The 22810-nt window shown below is 43.2% G+C and overlaps 1 protein-coding gene across 1 annotated transcript; it reads right to left on the bottom strand.

Annotated features, from left to right (window-relative positions):
* Positions 1-22699, bottom strand: ARV1 (ARV1 homolog, fatty acid homeostasis modulator). The gene is made up of 5 exons (XM_050949192.1): positions 22491-22699; positions 7295-7414; positions 3377-3530; positions 1305-1529; positions 1-686 (listed from the first exon to the last, which is right to left on the bottom strand). The coding sequence occupies exons 1-5, from the start codon at positions 22587-22589 to the stop codon at positions 580-582; spliced, it is 705 nt and encodes a 234-aa protein (XP_050805149.1). The 5' UTR covers positions 22590-22699; the 3' UTR covers positions 1-579.
* Positions 22700-22810: the final 111 nt, after the last annotated feature.

Genomic DNA, 22810 nt, shown 5'->3' with positions numbered 1-22810 from the left:
TTAAAATACAAATAACTGCTTTATTGTTTTGGCTTGTTTCACAAATATCCAAGAATGAAGCTTAGTCTGTCCATTGTAATCAGTCAATTCTGCCCATACTTAGTTCTTTATCTGTTGATGACTCTTAGGAAAACAAAACCAGTACTTTCTCAATTTCAATTTTCTCAGTTACTCCTTTTCTCTCCTAAGGAAAATATCTCATCCAGCTCCTTCTGAAAAAACATCTGAAGTAGTGATTGGTGGTAGTACTGAAATTGTTAGCCTCCATTTTTCTGTTACAGCTGGATCTATGGAAGCTATTAGGCTAGTGGCACACTCATATTTTTGGTGTGAAAGTAAGCAAGTTTAGACTGACATTTTCTGGTATAACACATACAGTTGCCAGACTACTGGAGTTTTTCATTTTAAATCATAACTGTTTCCAGTCAATTACCATGGAAAGCTTTTGTTCATAAAACTATTTGAGGCTGATTTGAGGCTTGCTGTAGGAGGATAATTCTTTGAGAATGTACCATGTTGGTTTTTCTTTAGATTTTCAAAATAATCCAAGATTTAGAAAATGGACACTGGGCTGCCTTTTCAAACATTCCATCCCATTCTCTGGAAGAAGTAGACTATACCATTTTCCAAAATTAATCCACTCAAGATGGCCAACAAAGTGAGCGTTTGGCTTAAATTCAAGGTAACTGCAAAAGAAAACAGAACAAAATGCTCAGTATGTCCAATAGTTGTATTACTGTGGGAGAGGTTTAAACAGTTTGGTCAAAACCTCTCTGATGTCAATGGAAAGTTTGTGTGAGGCTTTTGATCAATATGTATATTTAAGCAGGTCATACAGAAAAGATCTACTTTAAGATTCTATGCACACCTGGGAAGAAAATGCCTCTTTAAAAGCTAACACACAATTTTCAGCTTCAGTAAAAATGATGACAATCAAACTAAATATATGTTACAATATTACACAAACCATGAAATCAACTTTCCTTCTATGTCTGAGTGACCCACATTGAGTTGCCTCAATTTGTACCTGATTTGCACCTACAGAGACAATTATTGTGAGATAAGTTTAAGTTTTCCACACACATTTTCTGCTTCATTCACTTTTGATGAAAGGTCCAGTGTTAAAATTTTAGGCTAAAAAAACAAACAAACCACCCCTATTTCAACAATACTTCAGACATGAAACGTTTTTTAAAATCACTGAAAAAGTAAGTAGAACAATGTGTAGTGGTAACTTACGTAACAGCAACAGTATCTCTTACATTTAACAGATATTATACTAACAAACAGAAGCAGAAAAGTACCTCTAATCCCTTGAGAGTTTGATGTCAGGACAAATACTTTTATGAGTTTGAGGCACAAAGGCGTATAGTCGTGTTCCCAAATAACAGCTGGAATCAGTAGAAGTTTTCCATAGCTAGACAACAGCAGAGCTTTCAGAAGAAAGATGAAGTCTGACTTGGTTTTCAGGCTCTCAGGTCTCGCTAGCCAAAGGGCAGTAAAGATGCCAACCAAATATGCAGTTTGTTCTGAGTAGAAAATGGGACACACCAAATCAAAACCTTTCTTGATTAATCTTAGTAAAATGACAAGTGCCAAATACAACTGAGCTTCTGACTATTTAAAGAAAATTTAATAATCAGTTATGAACAAAACATCCTCTCATTGCCTCCGCACCCACCATATATCTTTATTAACCTAGCCAAGTATGACTCATTCTACCAATAACCCAAATCAGTCCAATCTCCACAAAAGGATTCAGTCACTTCTATCTATATGACTGCACACAACAGGAAAATGAATCTGCAAACTTTTCTCTATTTCTACTTTTCCTTCCTAAATACAGCCTGTCTTTTCAGCTAGTCTTTACCCTGTTAGCCCATGTTATCACTAGGTATATTCCCTGAAAGGTTAGCAACAAAGAATCTTTTGGCTCAGGGAAGAACACACAGGCTCAGTGTGTTACTGAACTACTAGGCCTTCCCTATACTAGTAGCTTTTGGATTAATTCACCATCAGTGCTGCTCCAGCAATGGTAGCATTGGAGGAAGTGCTAGTGAAGACCGAGCTCAGAGGCACTTTTCCACTCTTTAATAAAACCTGCTCAGAGCAATGTTAGATACAGCAATATAAACACCGATCCTCATCTACAGTAGCACTTTTGCTGAGGATATGCACAGGTGATGAATTAGTTAGTTTTTGGTAGCATAGCTACACCCCTAAACTGAAGTTATTAAGGGTTCTCTCAACTTTGAAGTTTATGGCTCTATTAGATGTGTCTAAATTAGACAGAAGTACCACAAGGATTTAAATATACTTTAAAAGAAAGTTAAATTTTTATTTTTTCCCCTTCTGTTGTTTCAAATGCACTTTTAGAAGCTTGGAAACAACATCTCTTCCCTACTTACCAACCAGACTTGTCATTGTTCAATCTGACAAATGTTTTAAAAAATTTATTTAAGGTTCAGAAGTCAACATGTTTTTTCCTGGTTACTGTTTATTTTCATAAGCATCATCGTCAATATCATCTCAACTCTAGGAGTAAAGTTTGCAGTGAAACAATATGTAAGGAATTGATGTTTCCAGTTGCTAATTGCCTCCACAGTAAAAGAATTAAAATAACATTTGTCCAGTCAGGAGAAGTGGTTTTAGTTTTCTTTTCTCTCTTTCTCAATGGCATGCAAAACAAACTAGCTATAAAGAATCCATACAATATTTCCCAAAGTTTCCTAACATTTTTAGAATAGGACAAATTCTAAACTTGAACTACTAATAGGATGCATTAAACAGGTTATATTTAGAAGCAGTATATTTTGGACTGATCTAGCTTCAACATGTGGAAAGGCAACTGGCATTAAAATGTTATGGTGGGCAACCTAAAAAGACACAAAGCACGTGGCAGAACATGTTCATTAACTGATATTTGAATCAATTATACCTTACATATAATGCAGCATGCTGCTTATAGCCTAGAATAAGGCATAGCTGTCCATTACCCTTTATAAACACCACCATGTAAATGGATGCCTATTCAGACCTAGTATTCTGAAATACTGTCATCGTCTGGCACTTTGATATTTAATGCTGATCACCCCAGACTACACTGCAATCAGGTGATTGCCATGTACAGTGGCATTAAAGGAAGGCAGGAAACAGAATATGAATAAATGAAGTAATTTATGTTGTGCTATTTTTTCCTGAAGAACCACAGAAATGTTTTCAACTGTCTACATATAAATCTATCAGAGAAATCACTCAGCCACCTCTGGGGTGGAATATGTCATGCATTCTGTACTAGCAAATTCTTCAATGTATTCATCTTTAAGATTTAATATAAAAGATCATTTGATAATGATATGAAAATCATAGTTCTCACCTAAAGAAGCAATTCCAAACATTCTATAAAAGTCCCATTCTTTGGCATATCTGATTAAGTCATCAGGGTCTGTGTTTTGGCTTGAATCCTGTAGCTGCAGCCACCTGAGATAAGCTTCACAAAGCAAACAGAATATGCAAAGCTTCCCATGAATCTGATATGAAAGAATGTTGACAGCATTAGTATTAAGTATTTTAATTCAAGGTCATCTCTTAGCATCTCTAGGCACACAAGTGAGGTAGCTTTATTACTTTTGCTCAAGAATAGAAACAAATGACCTTTGTTCAGTTCTACTAGATTAGCACACTTTTTAATAACAATTAGCTGCTTTAACATATTAGCCCAATTGGAGAGTTTGGGCTTGACAAGACATATGAGCAGCTGGAGGCAGAAGAAAGCATAAAGTTGTGGTATGTGAGTGTGTTTGGATGTGGAGGGGAAGAAAAGGGGCTCAATGCAAGCATAATTCAGTGTCTAAAACAGAGCTTAAACTATCACCAGAAAAATGTGACTGTAAAAAAAATGGCACAGGGTGTGTGTCCCCAAAATAAATGTGTATCCATATTTAATGTGCCTGGTTTATAAATGAAGTGATCTTCCATCACTAGCAATAGGGAAACTCTGTCAGGGATGTGACTATCAGCCTAGTTCAGGGATAGTCTATTTTTTGTCAAGTTCCAAATTTCTTGGTCAAAGTATAGTCAAGATTCAGACATCCATCCAGCTCCCCTCCCCCCGCTTCCCAATTGCCTGCTAGCTCCCTGCCCACAGAGTTAGGTGATCTTATTTCCCTAAACTGAAAACAGGATGCACGGAGCTGGCCTGAGCCACCTGGCATTGCTGCTTACCCTCCCCCCTGAAATGTTTCCCCATGCCCCCAGTTGAGCCAAGTAGCAGAAATGGAGTGGGAGGGAGGGAGAGGAATGGGTATGGGCTGGGACCTGGGCAGCCAAGCAGGGTGTGAATGTGTGCTTTTTGAGCTTGGAGCCAGGAGGTGAAGCTATTGGACTATGATCCATTGGGGACTGGGTAACAGAGGGACAAGAAGGAGGCTCTGGGTCACAGGAGGGACCAAGGAGACTCCAGATAGCAGCCTGGGGAGATAGGGGGAGGCTGGGATGTGGCAGAAGTGGGTAACTGGAGGTGGACTGGGGAGGTCAAGAAGCCAGTTGGGGCTGGAAAGTGCTCCAGGGACTGGCACCAAAGGACAGAGGGTGGGGAAGACATGAGGCCAGGGTGGGTGGGCTCCAGCGAGCTCTGAGGGCAGGTGGGCACAAGGCCTGGATGGGTTCTGGGGAGGGGGACCTGAGGCTGGGTGGTGGGTGCCAGAGACTGCTTGGGGGCATGGAGTAAGAGGATGGCGTGGGGTGGTGGGCACAGTGGTGGGGCATTGGGCTCTGGGGACCGCTGGGAACACAAAGCATAGCTCTGCATGGCTCCAGCCCCAGCCCCAGCTCCAGCCCACGTGTAGAGGTGACACGTAGCTGTGGCTAGCGGGGAGGAGGCAGGGGGAACAGATGAAAGGTTCTGGAAGGGGTCACATCATCCCCCCCAAAATTTCTCAGGGTGCCCAGAAACAAGGAGAGCACCCCCTATGGCTGCAGCACAGGGAGGGAGAAAGCAGCAGGATGGCTGGCTGAGCTCCTCCTCCTCCCCCCTACATTGGGCTGATTTGCCTTTCCTGCTGGAATCCCATGCATTGCCTCTGCTTCCACGTCTCCCTCCTGCCCTCACTCACCTCGGTGGATGATCGGCAAAGCAGGCAGCAGCGCTGGGACTCCAGCAGCAGGAAAGGCAAAGCAGCCCCACCGGGGGCAGGGAGAAGAGCTTAGTTGGATGCCCTGCTACCTCCCCATGCTGCATGGACCCTCTGCTGAGCAGTACCAGAATTTGAGGCCTTGAAAGTCTGTTTCCCATTCAGAGCCGAAATTAGTGAGCTAAGAGTCAGATATTTTCGTAGTGTGGTTAGTTTGATTACAAGATATACGTGAGTCCTGCTTTCTTGGGCAGAGGTATTCACAGACAAATCCCTCTTAGGTCTGGTCTGCACACAAAGCTGTGCCAGTATAACTAAAGGTGTGATAAACTGGTGCAACGTTTGTGTGTATTCTATCAGTTTAAAACTGGTTATATAACTTTACAGGTGCAAGCAAAACTGGTACAAGCCAGGTTTAAGCCATACAAGAGTCCACACAAGAGGTCTATAAAATCATGACGGGTGTAGAAAAAGTAGATTAAGGAAGTGTTGTTTACTACTTCTCATAACACAAGAACTAGGGGTCTCCAAATGAAATTAATAGGCAGCAGGTTTAAAAACAAATAAAAGGAAATATTTCTTCACACAGTGCACAGTCAACCTGTGGAACTCCATGCCAGAGGATGTTGTGAAGGCCAAGACCATAACAGGATTCAAAAAAGAACTAGATAAATTCATGGAGGATAGGTCCATCAATGGCTATTAGCCAGGATGGGCAGGAATGGTGTCCCTAGCCTCTGTTTGCCAGAAGCTGGGAGTGAGCGCCAAGGGATGGTTCACTTGATGATTACCTGTTTGGTTCATTCCCTCTGGGGCACCTGGCACAGGGGGCCACTGTCAGAAGACAAGGTACTGGGCTGAATGGACCTTCGGTCTGACCCAGCAGGGCCATTCTTATGTTAACTAAACCAATTTCAGTTAGATTGGTGCAATTTCTGAATATAGATAAGCCCTTTCAGAAGCCTCAAGTAAGACATCTCTATCCTGTCTCCAGAAGCAGGTATTTTGCCCCTCAAGTCTTATTGCTTAAACTCTGTGTTCCTTTTCACCCGGGAAATCACTAGTCCACAATTGCCCACCAAGATCACATGGCCTAGAACGATGACCCTGAGTGATTAATTTTCCTTTTGTGCAGCTGCTCTGCAGCACAAAGGGCTTGTCTACACGGTGTGATAATGCACACTAGAAGGGTATGAATTCTAAAGTGCACCAAAGTGTTGTGCATTAACTGGCTTATGTAAACCCTGCTGGTGTGCATTAAGAGTTTTAGCAGGAACTTTCTGTGCACATCAGCAGGGTTTACATTGGCCAGTTAGCGTGCAACACTTTAGTGCGCTTTATAATTCACACCCCTGCTGTATGCGTTGTTGCACTGCATAGACATGCACATAGGAACTTCAGAATTTCAACTGCCAGACACATGAAAGTGCTTTAACCCACACAATACTCTCAACAGCTCTCTGGGTCCTGTCATTGCATGGCAGCTTTAGCTCTTTCTACAGCACTTCACCGTGGGTACTTACGTATCAGCGATTCCTAACATGCAAGCCATCATCATCATTTGCCATAATTTTTGTAACTTGTTTTACTGCAGTAGAGGAAGCCTGTAAAAGAGTAATACTAGTCTTTTCTAGTATAGTAATATGGTAGTATTGTACCTTATATTACTGCTGAATTTAAAGAGCTGCATTTCTAGTGGTGGTTGTAATAAGCAATTTGCAGCAGAAGCAGACCTCTTCCAAAGGCTCTGCTCAGAAAACAGACTACTGAAATATGGCCCCTTCTTGTTCAACAGCTCTGCTCCTTGTCTGTATTCCAAATCACGTGTGCTCACTCTTCTGACAAAAATAAGTTTAACTCTTGCAAGCAATATCTTTAATCTGACAGCTATGTTTGCTAACTCTACCTGGATGGTAGCTCTCCTAGCAGCAGTTATAGAGTTTGGTATTCCACATGCTTTGTTTATAGCATTAGACCTTTAATTTGGGCAGACAACAAAATAGTAGTTAAACTTTTTAGGGCTTGTGGAGGGGCAGGAGAAAGAAAATAAACTCTTAGGGCAGCTACTAAATCTTGTTTTCACTGTGATTCTTATTTACTTGTCATCAGAGTCTCATACATTGTGTACAAAGCCAAAGGAAGAAAAAGACCTAACAACTTACATTTATCTGTGTATTGAAAAGAATATGCCTGTAAGCCTGTGTTTTGCATAAGATGGCATTAATCAAGATGATAACAGGATCATACTCAATGTACTTGTCCACAGGTTTCTGGCAGGATTTCTGAAATTAACGAAGTAACAAGAAGTAAGAACAAGCAAACAAGCATGAGTTTATTTTAAAACCTGCTGTTTTTATTTGTTTACAACAACACTATAGTGGCATCAAGTATTTCTTAAAATTATGTCAGGATTTCTGTGATGAAGCCCCTCTTTGCAATGGATTTTAATTCAGGCAAAAAAAAGCTAGCTTCATTTTTTTTATCCTGGCATTCAAGCTTTCATTTAGTTTCCCCACCCCAACAAAATAAAAGATATCAGCTATTTTGATATGTTCTAAAATAAAGTTCTGATTTATACATAACAATAAATTACACTTGGGTGTGCTACATGGTATTTTGGGACATCTCAGTCAGACAACGGAGTGCCTTCAAACATCTAAGGAATGCACCAGCATCGCTGATTTATATTTTCATTTTTTAAAAAAAACTAACCTTATATTGCAATAATTTCTGTTATGTAAAGAAAGATAGTTCAGAGTAGAAAGCTAAGAGACCATGTTGGGAAGAGAACCCTTTTCCTTGCTGTGAAGCCCTTTCACAATACTGTAAAGGCTGTGTTATCTGGCCCTGTACCAATCGGAATGCTCTATAAACCAGCATTTCTAATCTTCAGAGAAAGTCTGGTTTATAGTCCAGTTGGTGTGGGGCCGGTAGGCTCCCTGGAAGTGGCGACATGTCCATGCTTCTCCTAGGCGGAGGAACGGCCACGAGGGGTTCAGAGTGTGTGGGGGGGAGGAGGGATGTGGGGCTGGCGTGCGGGGCATGGGCTCTGGGAGGAGTTTGGGTGCAGGGCAGGGAGTTGGGGCATGGGAGGGGGAGCGGGGTGCCAGATCCCAAAGGCGCTCACCTCAGGCGGCTCCCTGCAAGCAGCAACCAGTCCCTGCACCCCTAGGCAGAGGTGTGGCAGACAGCTCTGCGCACTGCCTCCACCCTTACCCCGCCCTGAGCACTCGCTCTGCAGCTCCCATTGGCCGAGAACCTCCATTTTTAATTCTGTTATTGTTGGAGAGTTTAAGAATTCAAAAACAGTTAATGAAATTTACCAGAAACTTGACCCCATCAGTAGTGAAGCCACCATTAGGTGCACTGAGTCACAAGGCTTTGTGCTAGAGCAGGGGCGGGCAAACTTTTTGGCCTCAGGGCTGCATCAGGTTTTGGAAATTGTATGGAGGGCTGGTTAGGGAAGGCTGTGCCTCCCCAAACAGGCAGGCATGGCGTGGCCAGGCCCCTACCCCTTATCCCTACCCCCGCTCTCTGTCCCCTGACCACCCCTGGAACTCCCACCCCGACTGCCTCCCACCCCCCATCCAACCCCTCCTCTCATTCCTTACTGCCCCCCTGGGATCCCTGCCCCATCCACTCACCCCTTCTCCCTGCCTGCCCTCAGAACCACTGCCTGCCCCCCGCTGCCCCATCCAACCCCTCCTCCTTCCTGACTTCCCCCCAGGACCCCTGCACCCATTCAACCCCCGTTCCCCACCCTCTGACCGCCCCGACCCCTATCCACACCCCACCCTCGACCACCACCCCAAACTCCCCAGCCCTCTATCCAACCCCACCTTCTCCCTGCCCCCTTACCGCGCTGGCTACAGTCACGCCACCTGGCTGGAGCCAGCCATGCCACCACATAGCACAGAGCACCAGGTCAGGCCACAGCTCTGCAGCTGTGCTGCCCAGCCGCTGAGAGCATTGAGCTGGCGGCAAGGTGTGTTGAGGCTGCACGGAAGGGGGACCAGCAGGAGAGGGGCTGGGGGCTAGCTTCCTGGCCCAGGAGCTCAGGGACCAGGCAGGAGGGTCCCACGGGCCAGATGTGGCCTGTGGGTCACAGTTTGCCCACCTCTGTGCTAGAGGTATGGTGCCCCCCCAAGCCAGTATATTTTGGCCAGGTTCTAAGGGAACCACATTTTGGATCAGAGAAGAAAATGTTATATGGGATTATGTAGTAGGACAGAGTTAGAGGTAATGGATTCAAAAATTGACTCAATTAACCAGCAGTTTGATAGGCTTGAAATTAAAGTCAGAGAGATGGAAGAAAGGGTACAAATAATTGACGAATGTAATGACCATTTAATAGTGTGTGAAATCTACCATGGAACAAATTACAGCTCTAATTAAAGGCAATGTCTCACTTCTTTCATGATTCTTCTTTAGAAAAAAAAATGAACATTCTGAAAAGGCAGTAATTTACACAGGCTTCAGGCTGGTGTAGCACAAGAAACGTGTAAAGAACTGTTTGGAGTTGTGTTCATAGAAACTGTGGACAGTCAGAAGCAAACTGAACTCACCTTTGAGTACAAGGGAATAATGTAGGTGCTTGATGGAGAGAGATGCAAGGTGCCCCCATGTTCGCATTAAAAAGCACAAAACTTTAAAGCATGGATGCATAAGTGGAACTCTAGGAGAGAGTTCTCTATTTGGAGCCAACAAAAAAGTAAAGGACGACAGAACCAAAGTAACGGGACATGCAGAAAGACTACACTGAAGAAGATCAACTAAGCAAATGCCTGTGTCAAGGATACAAGTAGCATGCTGTTAGTCAGGGGTCGGCAACCTTTCAGAAGTGGTGTGCCGAGTCTTCCTTTATTCACTCTAATTTAAGGTTTCGCGTGCCAGTAATACATTTTAACGTTTTTAGAAGGTCTCTGTCTGTAAGTCTATAATATATAACTAACTAAACTATTGTTGTATGTAAAGTAAATAAGGTTTTTAAAATGTTTAAGAGCCTTCACTTAAAATTAAATTAAAATGCAGATCCCCCTGGACCGGTGGCCAGGACCTGGGCAGTGTGAGTGCCACTGAAAATCAGTTCACGTGCCACCTTTGGCATGCGTGCCATAGTTGTTTACCCCTGCTGTTAGTGAATGATTTGCATGCAATTTAGAAATACCAGACCATTCCACTCTACCCAGACTAGGAACAAAGAAATCCCAATAGGGATTCCTGTGAGGAGGCTGCTGTGAACACGCACATACAAATAGCAATTTTGATGACAACTGTGGGTTTTCTACTTTGCAGCATCTGGAAACCATATACACACAAAACATATGAAACAGCCAATGTAGCATCATGATGAGGAGTTCTAGTCTGTCACCACCAACACACACTATACATAGAACACAACAGAAAGAGGATTAGTAGGAACAAAAGTTTGTCACATCACAAACCCATGGCTGAGCGTTTTGACGAATTAAATAGTCTGCAATAACTGCTGAAGTATGTAAACTGATCCTTCCTCAGCCATCTTGCAGAGATAAGATGCATTGAGAAAAAGGTAATTGCTTATTATTAAATTAGACCATTTAAGTCTTAGATTGTATTGAAGTCAAATCCTCTGCCTTTATCCTGCCAGTGGCCCAATTTGCATGAACTCCCTCAGACTAATAGAAGGGAAACACTTTTACTACCACATAATTCTGCTGAATTATGTATATAAGAATAACACAACATATTTTATTTTCAGTGTTGCTTTTGGACTCCTGGTAGCTTCTTTGCCCCGGCTCCACCACATGAATACTTAGCCCTCATCCCTGCTTTCTCTCCTCCTTGCTGCTTAAAAAGGGCTTTTCAGTTAAAATTTAACTGCAGATTGTGTGTTTATTGCTCAATTAATCCAGCTGTTTTATTGTAAAGTGTGAGGGAGAGATTGGTTGAATGACATAAAAGTGCCTTGAATTGCTAATGAGGTGTCACCTAGGACTATGATTTTTACCCCACTGAAGCTCTCCTTTTAAATGCTAGGTGCTTCCCTGCCTTCTCTTTCCTTCCTTCTATCAATGAGGTTTGTTTACAAAAACTGAAATTTTCTCTCAGTTTTTGGGCATTGTCAAACCTTGATAACTTCCCTTTACTTTCTTTGCAGCGTGTCTTCAGGATGGGAAGCAGGATCACCTATTAACTATTAATACCCAAGATAAAGGAAATCATATATCCTCTATCTTCCCTGGAGCACTGAGGCATGGAGGAGACTTCTACTGAAAAATGGCAACTGATAACCAATATGTAGAATTTGGTGAATTTATGTATGGATGTCCACATGGCCATCTAGTAGATCTCATTAGTGGAGACATGACTTCTTTGTCCTCAGACTGTGCTCTTACAGTCTGAACTATGATGCTTGACGGAAGGAAGACTATTTCTTGAATTTACTTTGTGACTAAATGTTATGACAGTTGTGAAGACTACCTATCTGAACAACAATACAATAGTGGGTCTTGCCCAAGAAGGCTCCCAACTTCAAAAGCTCATTTGATTAGAGATAATTCTTAGAAAGCCTGCTTTAATGGATAGAAAGAATAATGACACCTGCCATAGGGGTTCAAGTCAATTCTTTGAAGGACCAGAATGAAATTCCAAGGTTGTGCTGTATAGCCTTTTGGGACTGGAAACAGGGTAGCTGCCCTAAGGAAGCATGTCAGGGTTTGATAAAACTTCCTCTTCTTGAACATGCTGATACCTTATAATACAGACACTTGATCTTATGCTTGGACAATCTCATACACCCTTCCTTGAGGAATTCAAAGCTATGTTGCATTTGGTTAATGCGGTAGTTAAACCACTGACTTTGCTTTGGCCTGTAGAACATGTTCTATTTGTGGACTACTTTCCAGGGTCTGTAAATGTGATATTTACCTCATCCAAGTATCCATTTTAAACCTATTTGGTGTGGGATGGAGGATAAGTTTTGGCAACAGCTGACCTCCTCTGTGAGGTAGACACATTGGCTGGTCCAACTCTAGGTTAATCAGGCAACAGAGATATAGGCTCTTCTGGCATACACAGAATCACTGCTGCTTTTTCCATGCTATCTTTTGCATGATCCTAGGGAGGCATCTAGCAGAGACCTTGCCCCACTTTGCGAGAGTGATCTATCACCTTGTATCCTGGGTCCTGATGCACAGAGATGCCACCGGGCACTTGACTGAACTTTCTGCATCACCAATCCATCAAACTGATTTACAATGAATAAGGATACTTCTGGGTGCAGGTTTCAACTTCTGCCATGTAAGAGATCAGGCAAATCCAGAGTCTGACCATCTCTGGGAAACAATGAAAAATCTTCCTCTTTGAGAAAGCCTTTCCACCCTGAGGGTATGGCTACACTTACAGCTGTACAGCGCTGGGAGTTACAGCTGTCTTCGTACAGCTGTGCAGGGAAAGCGCTGCAGTGCGGCCACACTGACAGCTACCAGCGCTGCAGTGTGGCCACATTTGCAGCGCTGTTGGAAGTGGTGCATTATGGGCAGCTATCCCAGAGTTCAAGTGGCTGAAACGTGCTTTTCAAAAGAGGGGGGTGGGGTGGAGTGTGACAGGGAGCATGGGGGAGACAGAGAGAGTGGATTTTTGGAGCTGACACTGTGTCAGCTCCCTGCCTTGCAAGTTCTAAGGACTGGAAGATACACAGCACCAACCTTCAATCATTTTAAAAGTTTCGACCCCTTCCCCCACCCCTCTCTTATTCACTATATGCAAATAGCCTTCAGACCAGATAAGCAGCTGCTCCAAAACGGACAACCCCCTCCCCCCTGCCCTGTTGCTTCTCTCCTCAAGCAAACTGTGAACATTCCAAAGGAATCCCCCTGCCTGCCTCTGCTCGAGCAAACGAGCTGTATTTGTTTTTTAGATAAGCAGCTCCGGGAGCCCAGAGTTCACAACAAAACAGCAGAGTGGCTGCACAGGCATTCTGGGATACCTCTGAATACCTCAGAGGCCAATTACAGTGCTTTTGGTGGCCACACTTGCGGAGCAGGGCTGCATCACCAGCGCTGCAATCCTTATACCCCAGGCAGAGCAGGAGTGCAGCCAGGGAGATGCAGCGCTGTATGTGCCTTGCAAGTGTGGACGGTGAGTAAGTTGCAGTGCTGTAAACCCACCACCAGCGCTGCAACTCTCCAGTGTAGCCAAGCCCTTAGTGAAAGTGATCACAAGCATCCTTTTCTAGTCCAAACTGCTTCCAAACTTTCCACCCAAAAACCTATCCCAAGCAGAATTTTGACCCTGAAGTCCACTAGGGACTTTGCTACTGCTGTTGATTTTATGTGGCAGGTACTCAGACACTACAGTAATGGGCAGGATCACTAAACCTTAAGATATGCAGAAGATAGGTAAGCCTTGACATTCACCTCCACTTTGATGGGCACTGGAGCATAGAGTTATGAATTTCTGTACTCTGTCCAGGACAGAAGTTTTTTTCTCTCTCAGATCAGGATGATCCTGTTCTTCCTAATTTATTGATATGGTTTTCATAAAACATGTTGAACATCATGACAAGAACAAGACTTATCCCCTGGAAGGAAGATTGCCCTCAATGAGTTACTTGTGTTTCAGCTGGTCGATGCTGTGCCCTTTCTTTCTGGTACCCATTCTTTGGATTGAATTGAGCCCTCTCCATTATCCCCAGCTAGCATATGATATATGGACTGCTTTGCAGGGATTGCCTATGGGTGAATATCTTTGAAAAAAAATCTTATTTGCATTTACTATTTGAGAGAGTGGAGAACAGACAATGGGATCTTGACCTAGGCTAACAGATGTGATAAAGTGAGATGTGGAGTTATTGCACAGGGGTCATGTGAACACTGGTTCTCGAAGCAGGTCTGCATACAGGACCTACATTTCCAATAAGCTTCACTAAGAACTGGAGTTTTAGTTCTGTGACTCCACTCATTTTCCATTATAGCCATCTTCACCTTCTGTTAACATTCTTCTGAGATAAGACATTGCACCGAATAAGATTCATCCTCAGTTCAGGGCTATGAATGATTTCTGTGGCATCATGTGTCTGTGTTTATCAGGAATCCAAGATAGTACAAAAACCATATCCCGATCTGTGTTTGTTTCAGCTTTTTCTCTGTACAGAGCCCTAATCAGAACTTTCCAGGAAGAGATAGGAATTAATTTGCTTCTTTCTTAACCAATATTAATACTACCATGATCTTGAAAGAGACCCTGGAACCACTCATCACACTGTAATGATCGGAGTTGAAGAAAAAAAAAATCATTCATATGCAAAGTGGAGAATTGTCCATTGAATGATAAAATGGGAATGTGAAGATAAATATCTAAAGAAATTCCTTAATGAAGCTTCTTATGGAGCCTTGGGCTATTTATTCCTGATAATCTGAGGCCAGAAATAGTATGAGGAAGGCAGCTCTTGAGGGGATGTAGGTTATATTATTCTGATCTGAAGTTGATGATGTAGATTTCATCAATGTACTGACATTTTCCTGGGTGCTGGAGCTGCATGGACATGACTAATAGGGCAAAACTGTTCCTGTGATTCTTGCACAGCTCCACAGTGTACCTCCTTCTGAAAATATCTAGTGACCTCATAGGTATAGGCACTCCTTCCCCCTGGCCCTCAATATGAAAGAAAATCTGGCACTACTTAGGGGGTCAAAGTCCAGACAGGGCTGGTTGACAGTCATGAAGACTGCTCTAAAGCAAATCACCTCACATCAGCACCCTAGACTTGTTCCAGTCACCATTTGCAACGTGGTATTCTCTCTTGTACTTCAGGGACTACTTCAACTTGCCACATGACCTGCATTCCATTCTATAGTGTTGGCAGGAGCCAAGATTTTCCAATGACTTTGTAAATGGTCGGAAACTCTGTGGAAAGTTGAGGCTATCTCCCTAAGAGAACAGTGGGAACTGATATGCCTGGGCACTAGACCTCAGTGGTGAAGGCGCCATATATTTGCATAAAACAGACTAGCGTTTCTCTACCTCCCCCCCGCGCCCCGGGAGATCACATTGGTCTATTTAACTAGGTTGAAAGGGACTATACTTGCATACTGACCACCCATGTTGGCATTGGTTGTGAAAGCAAGTGGAGAGAGTCAAAACATATTTCATACTTTATTTTTGTTGTTATTGGTCTGTTGCAGACAGTTTTCATACCAAGGGGAGAGAAAGAAAGAGATGTCTGCCTGGACTTGGCTGTCTCTCAAAGACCAGTATAGTAAGGAAAGCACTGTTTCAGGTAAAAAAAAATCTCCCCCACAGAATAAACACTGGATACCTTGACCATCAGGGAAGCTAGCCACATTTATCTTTGGTGGTGACACCATGTTGAATTTGGATTGATACGCATTGAAGAACCTTGTGTCCTTATAAAATGGAGGTCATAATGACTAGAAAGAAGGAAGCCAAGAAGTCCCTTACAGCCTGTTTGTTCTTTCATGTGTAGGTTGGGGGAGGCAGCAGAGGCAGTACATTACAGCAACCTGTAGCAGCAGCTAGGAACAATAATCTGGACATTAAGGTGTGGTGAACCCCCAGTGGTAGCCAGTGGCAAAAGCATGATAGTTAGGGATAAGTGAAGAATATCATATACAATTAAAATCACATGGGGAATTTTAAGTAGACAAACTGTAAATTGGACTTGACACCAGCATTAACACCCTCAACTCTTGCAAAAAGCAACTTTGATTTTTTAATAAACCACAAGTGGCCTAGACTTCTATTTTGCATCTCAATGTGGAATATGCCCCACCCCCCCGAATCACAGAACCCCTTAATACCAGTTTGTTAAATACTGAACCAGAGGAAAAACAGTGCCACTTTCTGGACACGAACAAGGCTCTTGAGTTTTCCCTGGAAGTTACCTCATCCAAATAGTCACCATGACTGATCCACTTCAGTTTATGAGATGTGATAAGTCTGATGCGCTATGGCTTCAGGCGTAAACATTGCATTTGTTTTACTGCATAGTATTTGAAGCGACTTTGATTTCCATGTTTGCAGTGTTGTAGTTGTGCTGGTCCCAAGATATTAGAGAGACAAGGTGGGTGAGGTAATATTTTTTATTGGACCAGCTTCTGTTGGTGGAAGAGACAGGCTTTCAAGTTTGGTGTAAGCTCAAAATCTTGTCTCTTTCACTAACAGAAATTGGTCCAAGAAAAGATATTACCTCACCCACCTTGTTTCTCTTGATTTCCATTTAACAGATTTAAATTATTTATTAAACCTCATGTTAAAATGTTATATAATACTCTTTTCTTAATGTGTGTATCTGTTCATCTGAGTATACTGCTTAGATTATCCACAAATACAAAGTTTGTTTTTAAAGTCATTAGATACATATAGAACATAATTAGCAACAATCCAAATTTAGGTGAATAAATTTAACAATAAAGTTTAGATATTAGCATCCCAAGTATTCAGGTACCTCACTCATGAAAAGTTATACAGTTAGTTATGGAAAGCAAATATAGCAAGGAGTAAGGATTGTCCCCCAGTAATGGAGAATTTAGTGTAGGTTGTCCATTTAGACAATATTTTCCTGATAAATTGTATTTCAGTTACTTTCCCAACTGTCCTTCTCACTGGCACTCCAGCTCATCCCTCCTGGTATTGCCGATGACCCTTGACCAGCCTGAGTGGCTCATGGCAGGGGGCTGGAAGGGATATGCCCTGTTCCAGCCCCTTCCCCAAGGCCCCATCCCTACCTCTTCTCTGCTTCTCTACAGAGCTGCGTGCACGCTGCCGCTCTTCCCTCTCCCCCTCCCTAGGGCCATCAGCTGATTGGCACAGGGAAGGAGAGGGGGAGGGGCAGGAAAGCACCACGCTGGGGGAAGATGCGGGGGATGGGGGAAGCTTGGCTGCCGCAGGACAAAGCTTCTGCCTCCTGCCCCCACAGGGGAGAGCGGTGGGCAGGGGGGCTGAGGGCCGGGACCACGGCAGCGTGCCACTCAAAATTGGCTTGCGTACCGTAGGTTGCCGACCCCTGCACTAGCATGATACACCATTGCAAAGATTTTAATATGTATCTTATCAATGATTTGCACAGTTTGTAGCATAGATCCATTACTAACATACTACGTTACACTAAAACCAAGGGGGTGTGTGTGTCAATCTTTCATTGCAATGTGCATTTTTAAGACCTGCAGAAATCTCCATTATAATGCCTTGTCTTTGCCCTGAGAGATCTACTGAACTGTGCACATTTCTAATGAGTCTGCAGAGATTTTGAGCATGCTTGCAGCTGTTTGATCATTAATTAATTGCTCTAGTGGGAGAAGAAGAGGATAGGAATGTCAACTTTCTCCATCATAATAAATAATTTATCTCTGCCTAGTGTTCAGCCTCTGCTGGATCAAGGAAGACACTCACTCTCTGTTCTATTTCAACTTATGTTAACCACTACTTTTTAAAAAACAAAAAATAATCTAAGACCTTCACAAACCAGATGTTTACTGTATATGCTGTTTGCTATTAATATCAGAAACGTTCAAGCATAAAACTGAAGTGACAGAACACTTAAAATTATTATACATTTTGTCCAAATTCCCTGCTCAACTATTTTGTGTTGTGTGCCCATCATTTGGAGTTTAGTTACAAATTTAGGGCTTGACAGGTGGCAAGATATTGCACTATTTCTTCTCAAGCTGCTAAGAGCCCAAATATAATGCAAAAATATAAGAGGTATATACTGCATAATAACAATGAAATTCCAAATGATACAAGGGTAATTTTTTTTTAGCATAAAACATTTTTCTACGAACTGTGCCACAAGCACATTTTTCTTATTTGCAAGGAATAAACAAGTTCAGGGGTTGTACTGGGACATAACACGAACATGGATAGAAACCAATGGGTAATTGAGGGACACCTCCAGGCTCTTCCATTTCAATACCAAAAATCAAAATCAAAGTCTGTCATACACTAAAATACAATTCTGTAAGTGGCCCTATTTTTCACTCACTACTAGAAATACTCATAAAACAAGCCATTGGCAACAAGAACACAGGTAAGTACTACCAAAAATTGAAAGCTATAAATAAGGAAAGGTCTAAAACAATCCTTAAAACAGAAATGATATTTCAACCTTAACTATGAAGTCAGTGAAACATTTGGGAGAGGAAAACAGAAGCAAGCCTTTTAATGCCAATGAAATGCACTGGACAAAGTGAAGTGTTTTGGAGGCAAATTGTCAAGAAAAAAGGATAAATATCCATAATAATAAAAAAGGAAATGCTCCTCAAATAGGTACTGCTTAGTATGTACAGCCTCTAATGCAGGCATTAAAGACTGGGATATGAAGGAGTAATTATAATAGTTCTCAGATGCACATAAAAGTGACCATCATTCTAACCGTGGTGTTGAGGCAGGCTGCCTCCCAATCTCATTCAAGGCACTTCGGGTCTGAGTTTTGAAACACAAAAAACCCAGAAGTGAGGGATGGTCCCACTTTGCAAAATAGTGCTGACTTTAGTAAGAGACTGAGGTCTGGTGGCATAAGAATACCCAGAACTAGGCACAGCAAGCCAGCAATTAGGATACAATCTACTGGAACCTGCTCCTCGAAAATACCTGTTACTAAGACTGACTGACCACCAAATTGAGGGGAAGAGGAAAGATCCATTCCAAATATACGGCCTGACTAGTGGGGGGGGGCGGGGGAGAAAAAGGGGGGAGGTTTGCAGGAGGATGAGGAAGTAGACAGAAAACAAAACAAAATTTAGACTGAAATTGGGGTGTGTGGGGTGTTCTAGTTTACGAGGAGGGTGTTAGGGCCGATGAGGGGTGAGACCGTGAGGGTGAAGATGGGCCGTATGGCACCATATTAAAAACTGAAAAAATGTTTCGTGACCATTTTATTAGCTTTAACTCAGGTTTTTTAATCATCACACAAATTAAAGTTGGCTACTCAAGCCTTCTATGAAGCACTATATCTACATCCTTCTTGGTTTCTTGTTATAATTTTGCACAACTCTGTTAATGAACTTCTTGAATGCAATGCATTCATCTTTGGTGGCTTTTCATGTGTCCAGTACTTCCATTCCTTTAACTGATATGCTCATTAGTTCATTCACATGATCAGGCAGAAGGCGACTTCTTTCAGAACACAAAATTCTATTCAGTGATGAAAAAGAAAGTTCAACTGTAGCTGTTGTGACTGGGAGTAGCAAGAGATGAATTCCTACTTCTTTCATCCCAGGAAACAGCATAAAGATTGGGTTGAGCCACTAGTGATAATAAAGTTGAAGTCAAATCTTCACTCATTCGTCGTACGATATTCCACTCTGTGTTTGAATTCTTTATTCTGTCCTGAGCACGTGGCAGTCCCATTGCTGGCAGTGCCTCACTCCACTCAACTGTCAATGTTTTATAAGACATGGATCTGTAAAAGCTATGTAAAAGTTGAACAGAATCTAGTAGTCACTGTTGTAGATTTTTAAGAATTAAGTCTGCGTACTTTTTCAGTTGTCTTAACAAACACTTCTTGACCTCTTCACTTAAGGATTCAATATAAATGCCTTCATTAGTCAACTTCTGGACTGAAGTCTTTGCTTCTTTCAGTACTTTTTCAATAGATAACTCTCTCATACAAACGTAGCTTCTATTGCTGGACAAAGATCTACTACTGTTTTAGCAGATGCCTGGAGGACATTGTTTAATGAACCAAGTGGTTTCAACAGTAGACTTACAAGAGAGACAATGGCAATAGTCTTCTCTGAACGTAGTAGCAAAAGTAATCCACCAGCCTCACTACTTAGATCCATCCCATCTTGGTAGATACTTTCCAAAGCCTGTAATAATGGCTGGAGTAATTTTAAGACAACAGCCAAAGATCACTCATGGGAAAGCCGGAGGATTTTTCCAGGTTGGACTAATTTGAACTTCAGTCCCAGTGTATCTTCTATATTTTCCAAGATATTCAGTCTTGTTGGACTGTTGCTGAAAAAAAGAATATAATGAAGACATTATATTTACAGCTTTTAAAATGTATTTTGAAAAGTCTGCAGCTTGTACTAGCACTACTTGGAGTAGATGGCCTCTGCAGTGCGTATAGGAGAGATTAGAGATACACTTATCTGAGCAAAGCTTGTACTCCACCATGTCTTCCAGAGAAGTTTGCAGCTCCATCAAATGCACAAGCAGCCATCTGTTTATGGTCCAACTGACAAGCATTTAATTCTTCTAAGATGTGGGTTGTCACAGATGCAGCCGATGTGTCTTCTATAACTTGAACATCTAAAAATGCATCTATTGGCCTATCACTGACATCAAGATAATGTTCAAAATGACTTAATACTTGATGCCCATTTGCATCAGTGAATTAATCAGACATATATGCACAATTTTTTGAATGTGGTGAGAAAGTTCTTCACTTTTTCAACTGTTGAGTCTTTCACTGTTTCACCACATGCTTCTAGCCAGTCAGTTGAGTTTCTTGCAGAAAGATAGTTAGCATTTGCTGGCCTTGTTCAGAACCAGTGTTCAACTTCAGGATGAACAAGTGACAATGTACTTAACATTGGCCTCCAGTCTGTAGCGTGTGGTATATCTTACTTAAATAGAAAGTATGATGCGACAGCCATGTTTGTTCGCATGAACTGTGTTGTGTCTCCAGCATTCTTAACAGCCTCATTAACACTCACAAGTGTGTCCTTGGTCAGCGGAGACTCAGAGTTCAGAGGTGTTTTCACATGAGTTCACCTCCCAGATGGGGGGCAAGAAGGCACCTTGCTCATTTCCCCAGCTGCTCACTGTTCGCTCTGCCCACTGCTGTTCGTTGTGCCACTGTTCACTCCATTGCTCTGTTGCCAATGGCCCTGCGCAGTCATCTTCTGCTGCCACTGTGGCCTCTGTGAGTTGCTCTCTTGAGGTTCCACCCAGCTCTCAGTGATTTCAGCTGAGCTCTCAGTGGGGGAATCTCACTGCTAGTGCAGACTGGGCTGTCTCTTCCACAGAAACACTGTTCCACAGTAGGTCTAAGCACTTAGACCTGATTATGAGTGATTTCAGCTATAGTGGTCACTTAACAAAACAAAAGACTATCTATGGAGCCTAATCAGCTCTGTATTTAAACAGTGGAGAGGTGCAAATCAAATAGTACTTGTGACTCAGGCAGACCAAGCAAAATACCTGTCCCCACCCTCTCTCGATGCCCTCAATCAGCACAGGCTAAGTACAGTTCTACTACCCTTTACTCATACAATAAGAACAACAACATTTCATTACCTCCTCTTCCCCCCTCCCCCTGCATTCAAGTGATTTGTAACCCAATCCCAGCCAAAATCTATCACTTGGGCAACACAGCTCTGTTTGCTGGATACCTAGGTAGATTAGGTGTGAATGTAAATACAATCTGGTCCTGAAGCCTTTCCCCCCAGTTCACTAGCTGTCAGGGAGAGCTCATTTAGACTTTGCTTACAAATCATAATTTGAAATTATTAGGTTGGCCAACATCACTGAAATGAATGCACTGACATTGTCATAAAAAACAGCTGTATAAGGAAGCTAGTCTATGTTCATACTTTTCAAATCTATCATACTTTTTCAGATCCATGTATTTTATCATACACTTTATATGCTTTAAAAAGGTATATGAATGTTTCAATTTCAATTCAAATTTCCCAGCAATCACTAAATTGGCAACACTGTATGTGACTAGTTCACAAAACTGGGGGGAGGAGAGGGATTCAGGGAGAGGGAAATCCCTGGGTGGGTTTGCGGGAATGAGAGATTAAAGAGATGTGGGACAAGAATAAATATACGGAGATATACCTATCTCATAGAACTGGAAGGGACCCTGAAAGATCACTGAGTCCAGCCCCCTGTCTTCACTAGCAGGACCAAGTACTGATTTGGCCCAATCCCTAGGTGGCCCCCCTCAAGGACTGAGCTCACAAGCCCTGGTTTAGCAGGCCAATGCTCAAACCACTGAGCTATCCCTCCCCCCATAATAATCACACCACACAACGTCCTGGAGCAACTTGTAGGACTGAGCCGTTCGGGGGGTGGGGGGAGAGGAGGGAACGGGACAGAACCCAGGTTTTTGGTTAGACAGCCGGGGTAATCCCTGCCACTGCGCCGCTCGCACAAGGGCTGCCCCCGGGACGGCTTGAAGGTTGCTCCGGCTGCGGACGCGGCGTCAGCGTGCGTATTTGTACGTACAATGCAGAGAGCAAAGGGGCCGGTGTGACTAAAACACCCGCCCAGGGGAGCTCAGGGCGCCTAGCCCCGAACCGGGACCGACAGGGCCTGAGCCCGGGTGACCCCACCCGCTTCACAGACACCCTCACCCCGGAGCCCCCACCCCACTGACCGCCCCCGGACCGGCCCACTCACGCAGATGGCGATGCGCAGCACCCCGCGCTGATAGTCCCTGTACAGCTCAGGAGCTTCCCGGTTGCACTCGACGCACCTGTAGCCGCCGGGCTGCCCCATCCCTGGCGAGAGGCCGTTACCAGGGGAACCCCGCTCCCGGCCGCTTCAAATTCCCTCGCTTCCCGGTTCAGGACAATGAGGAGAAGAAACGCCGCGCAGTGCATCATGGGAGTTGTAGTTTCCAGACTGTGCTCGTTCGAGGGATGCAACGGCCGGAAACTACAAGTCCCATAAGGGAGCGAGGCCGCAGCTTCCCCCACCTGTCGCTGTGGGGGGAGCGC

This window comes from Gopherus flavomarginatus, chromosome 4 (genome assembly GCF_025201925.1).
Source record: "Gopherus flavomarginatus isolate rGopFla2 chromosome 4, rGopFla2.mat.asm, whole genome shotgun sequence".
NCBI lineage: Eukaryota > Metazoa > Chordata > Testudines > Testudinidae > Gopherus > Gopherus flavomarginatus.
Note: the sequence above shows the minus strand (reverse complement) of the source record. Positions and strands in the feature narration are given on the sequence as shown.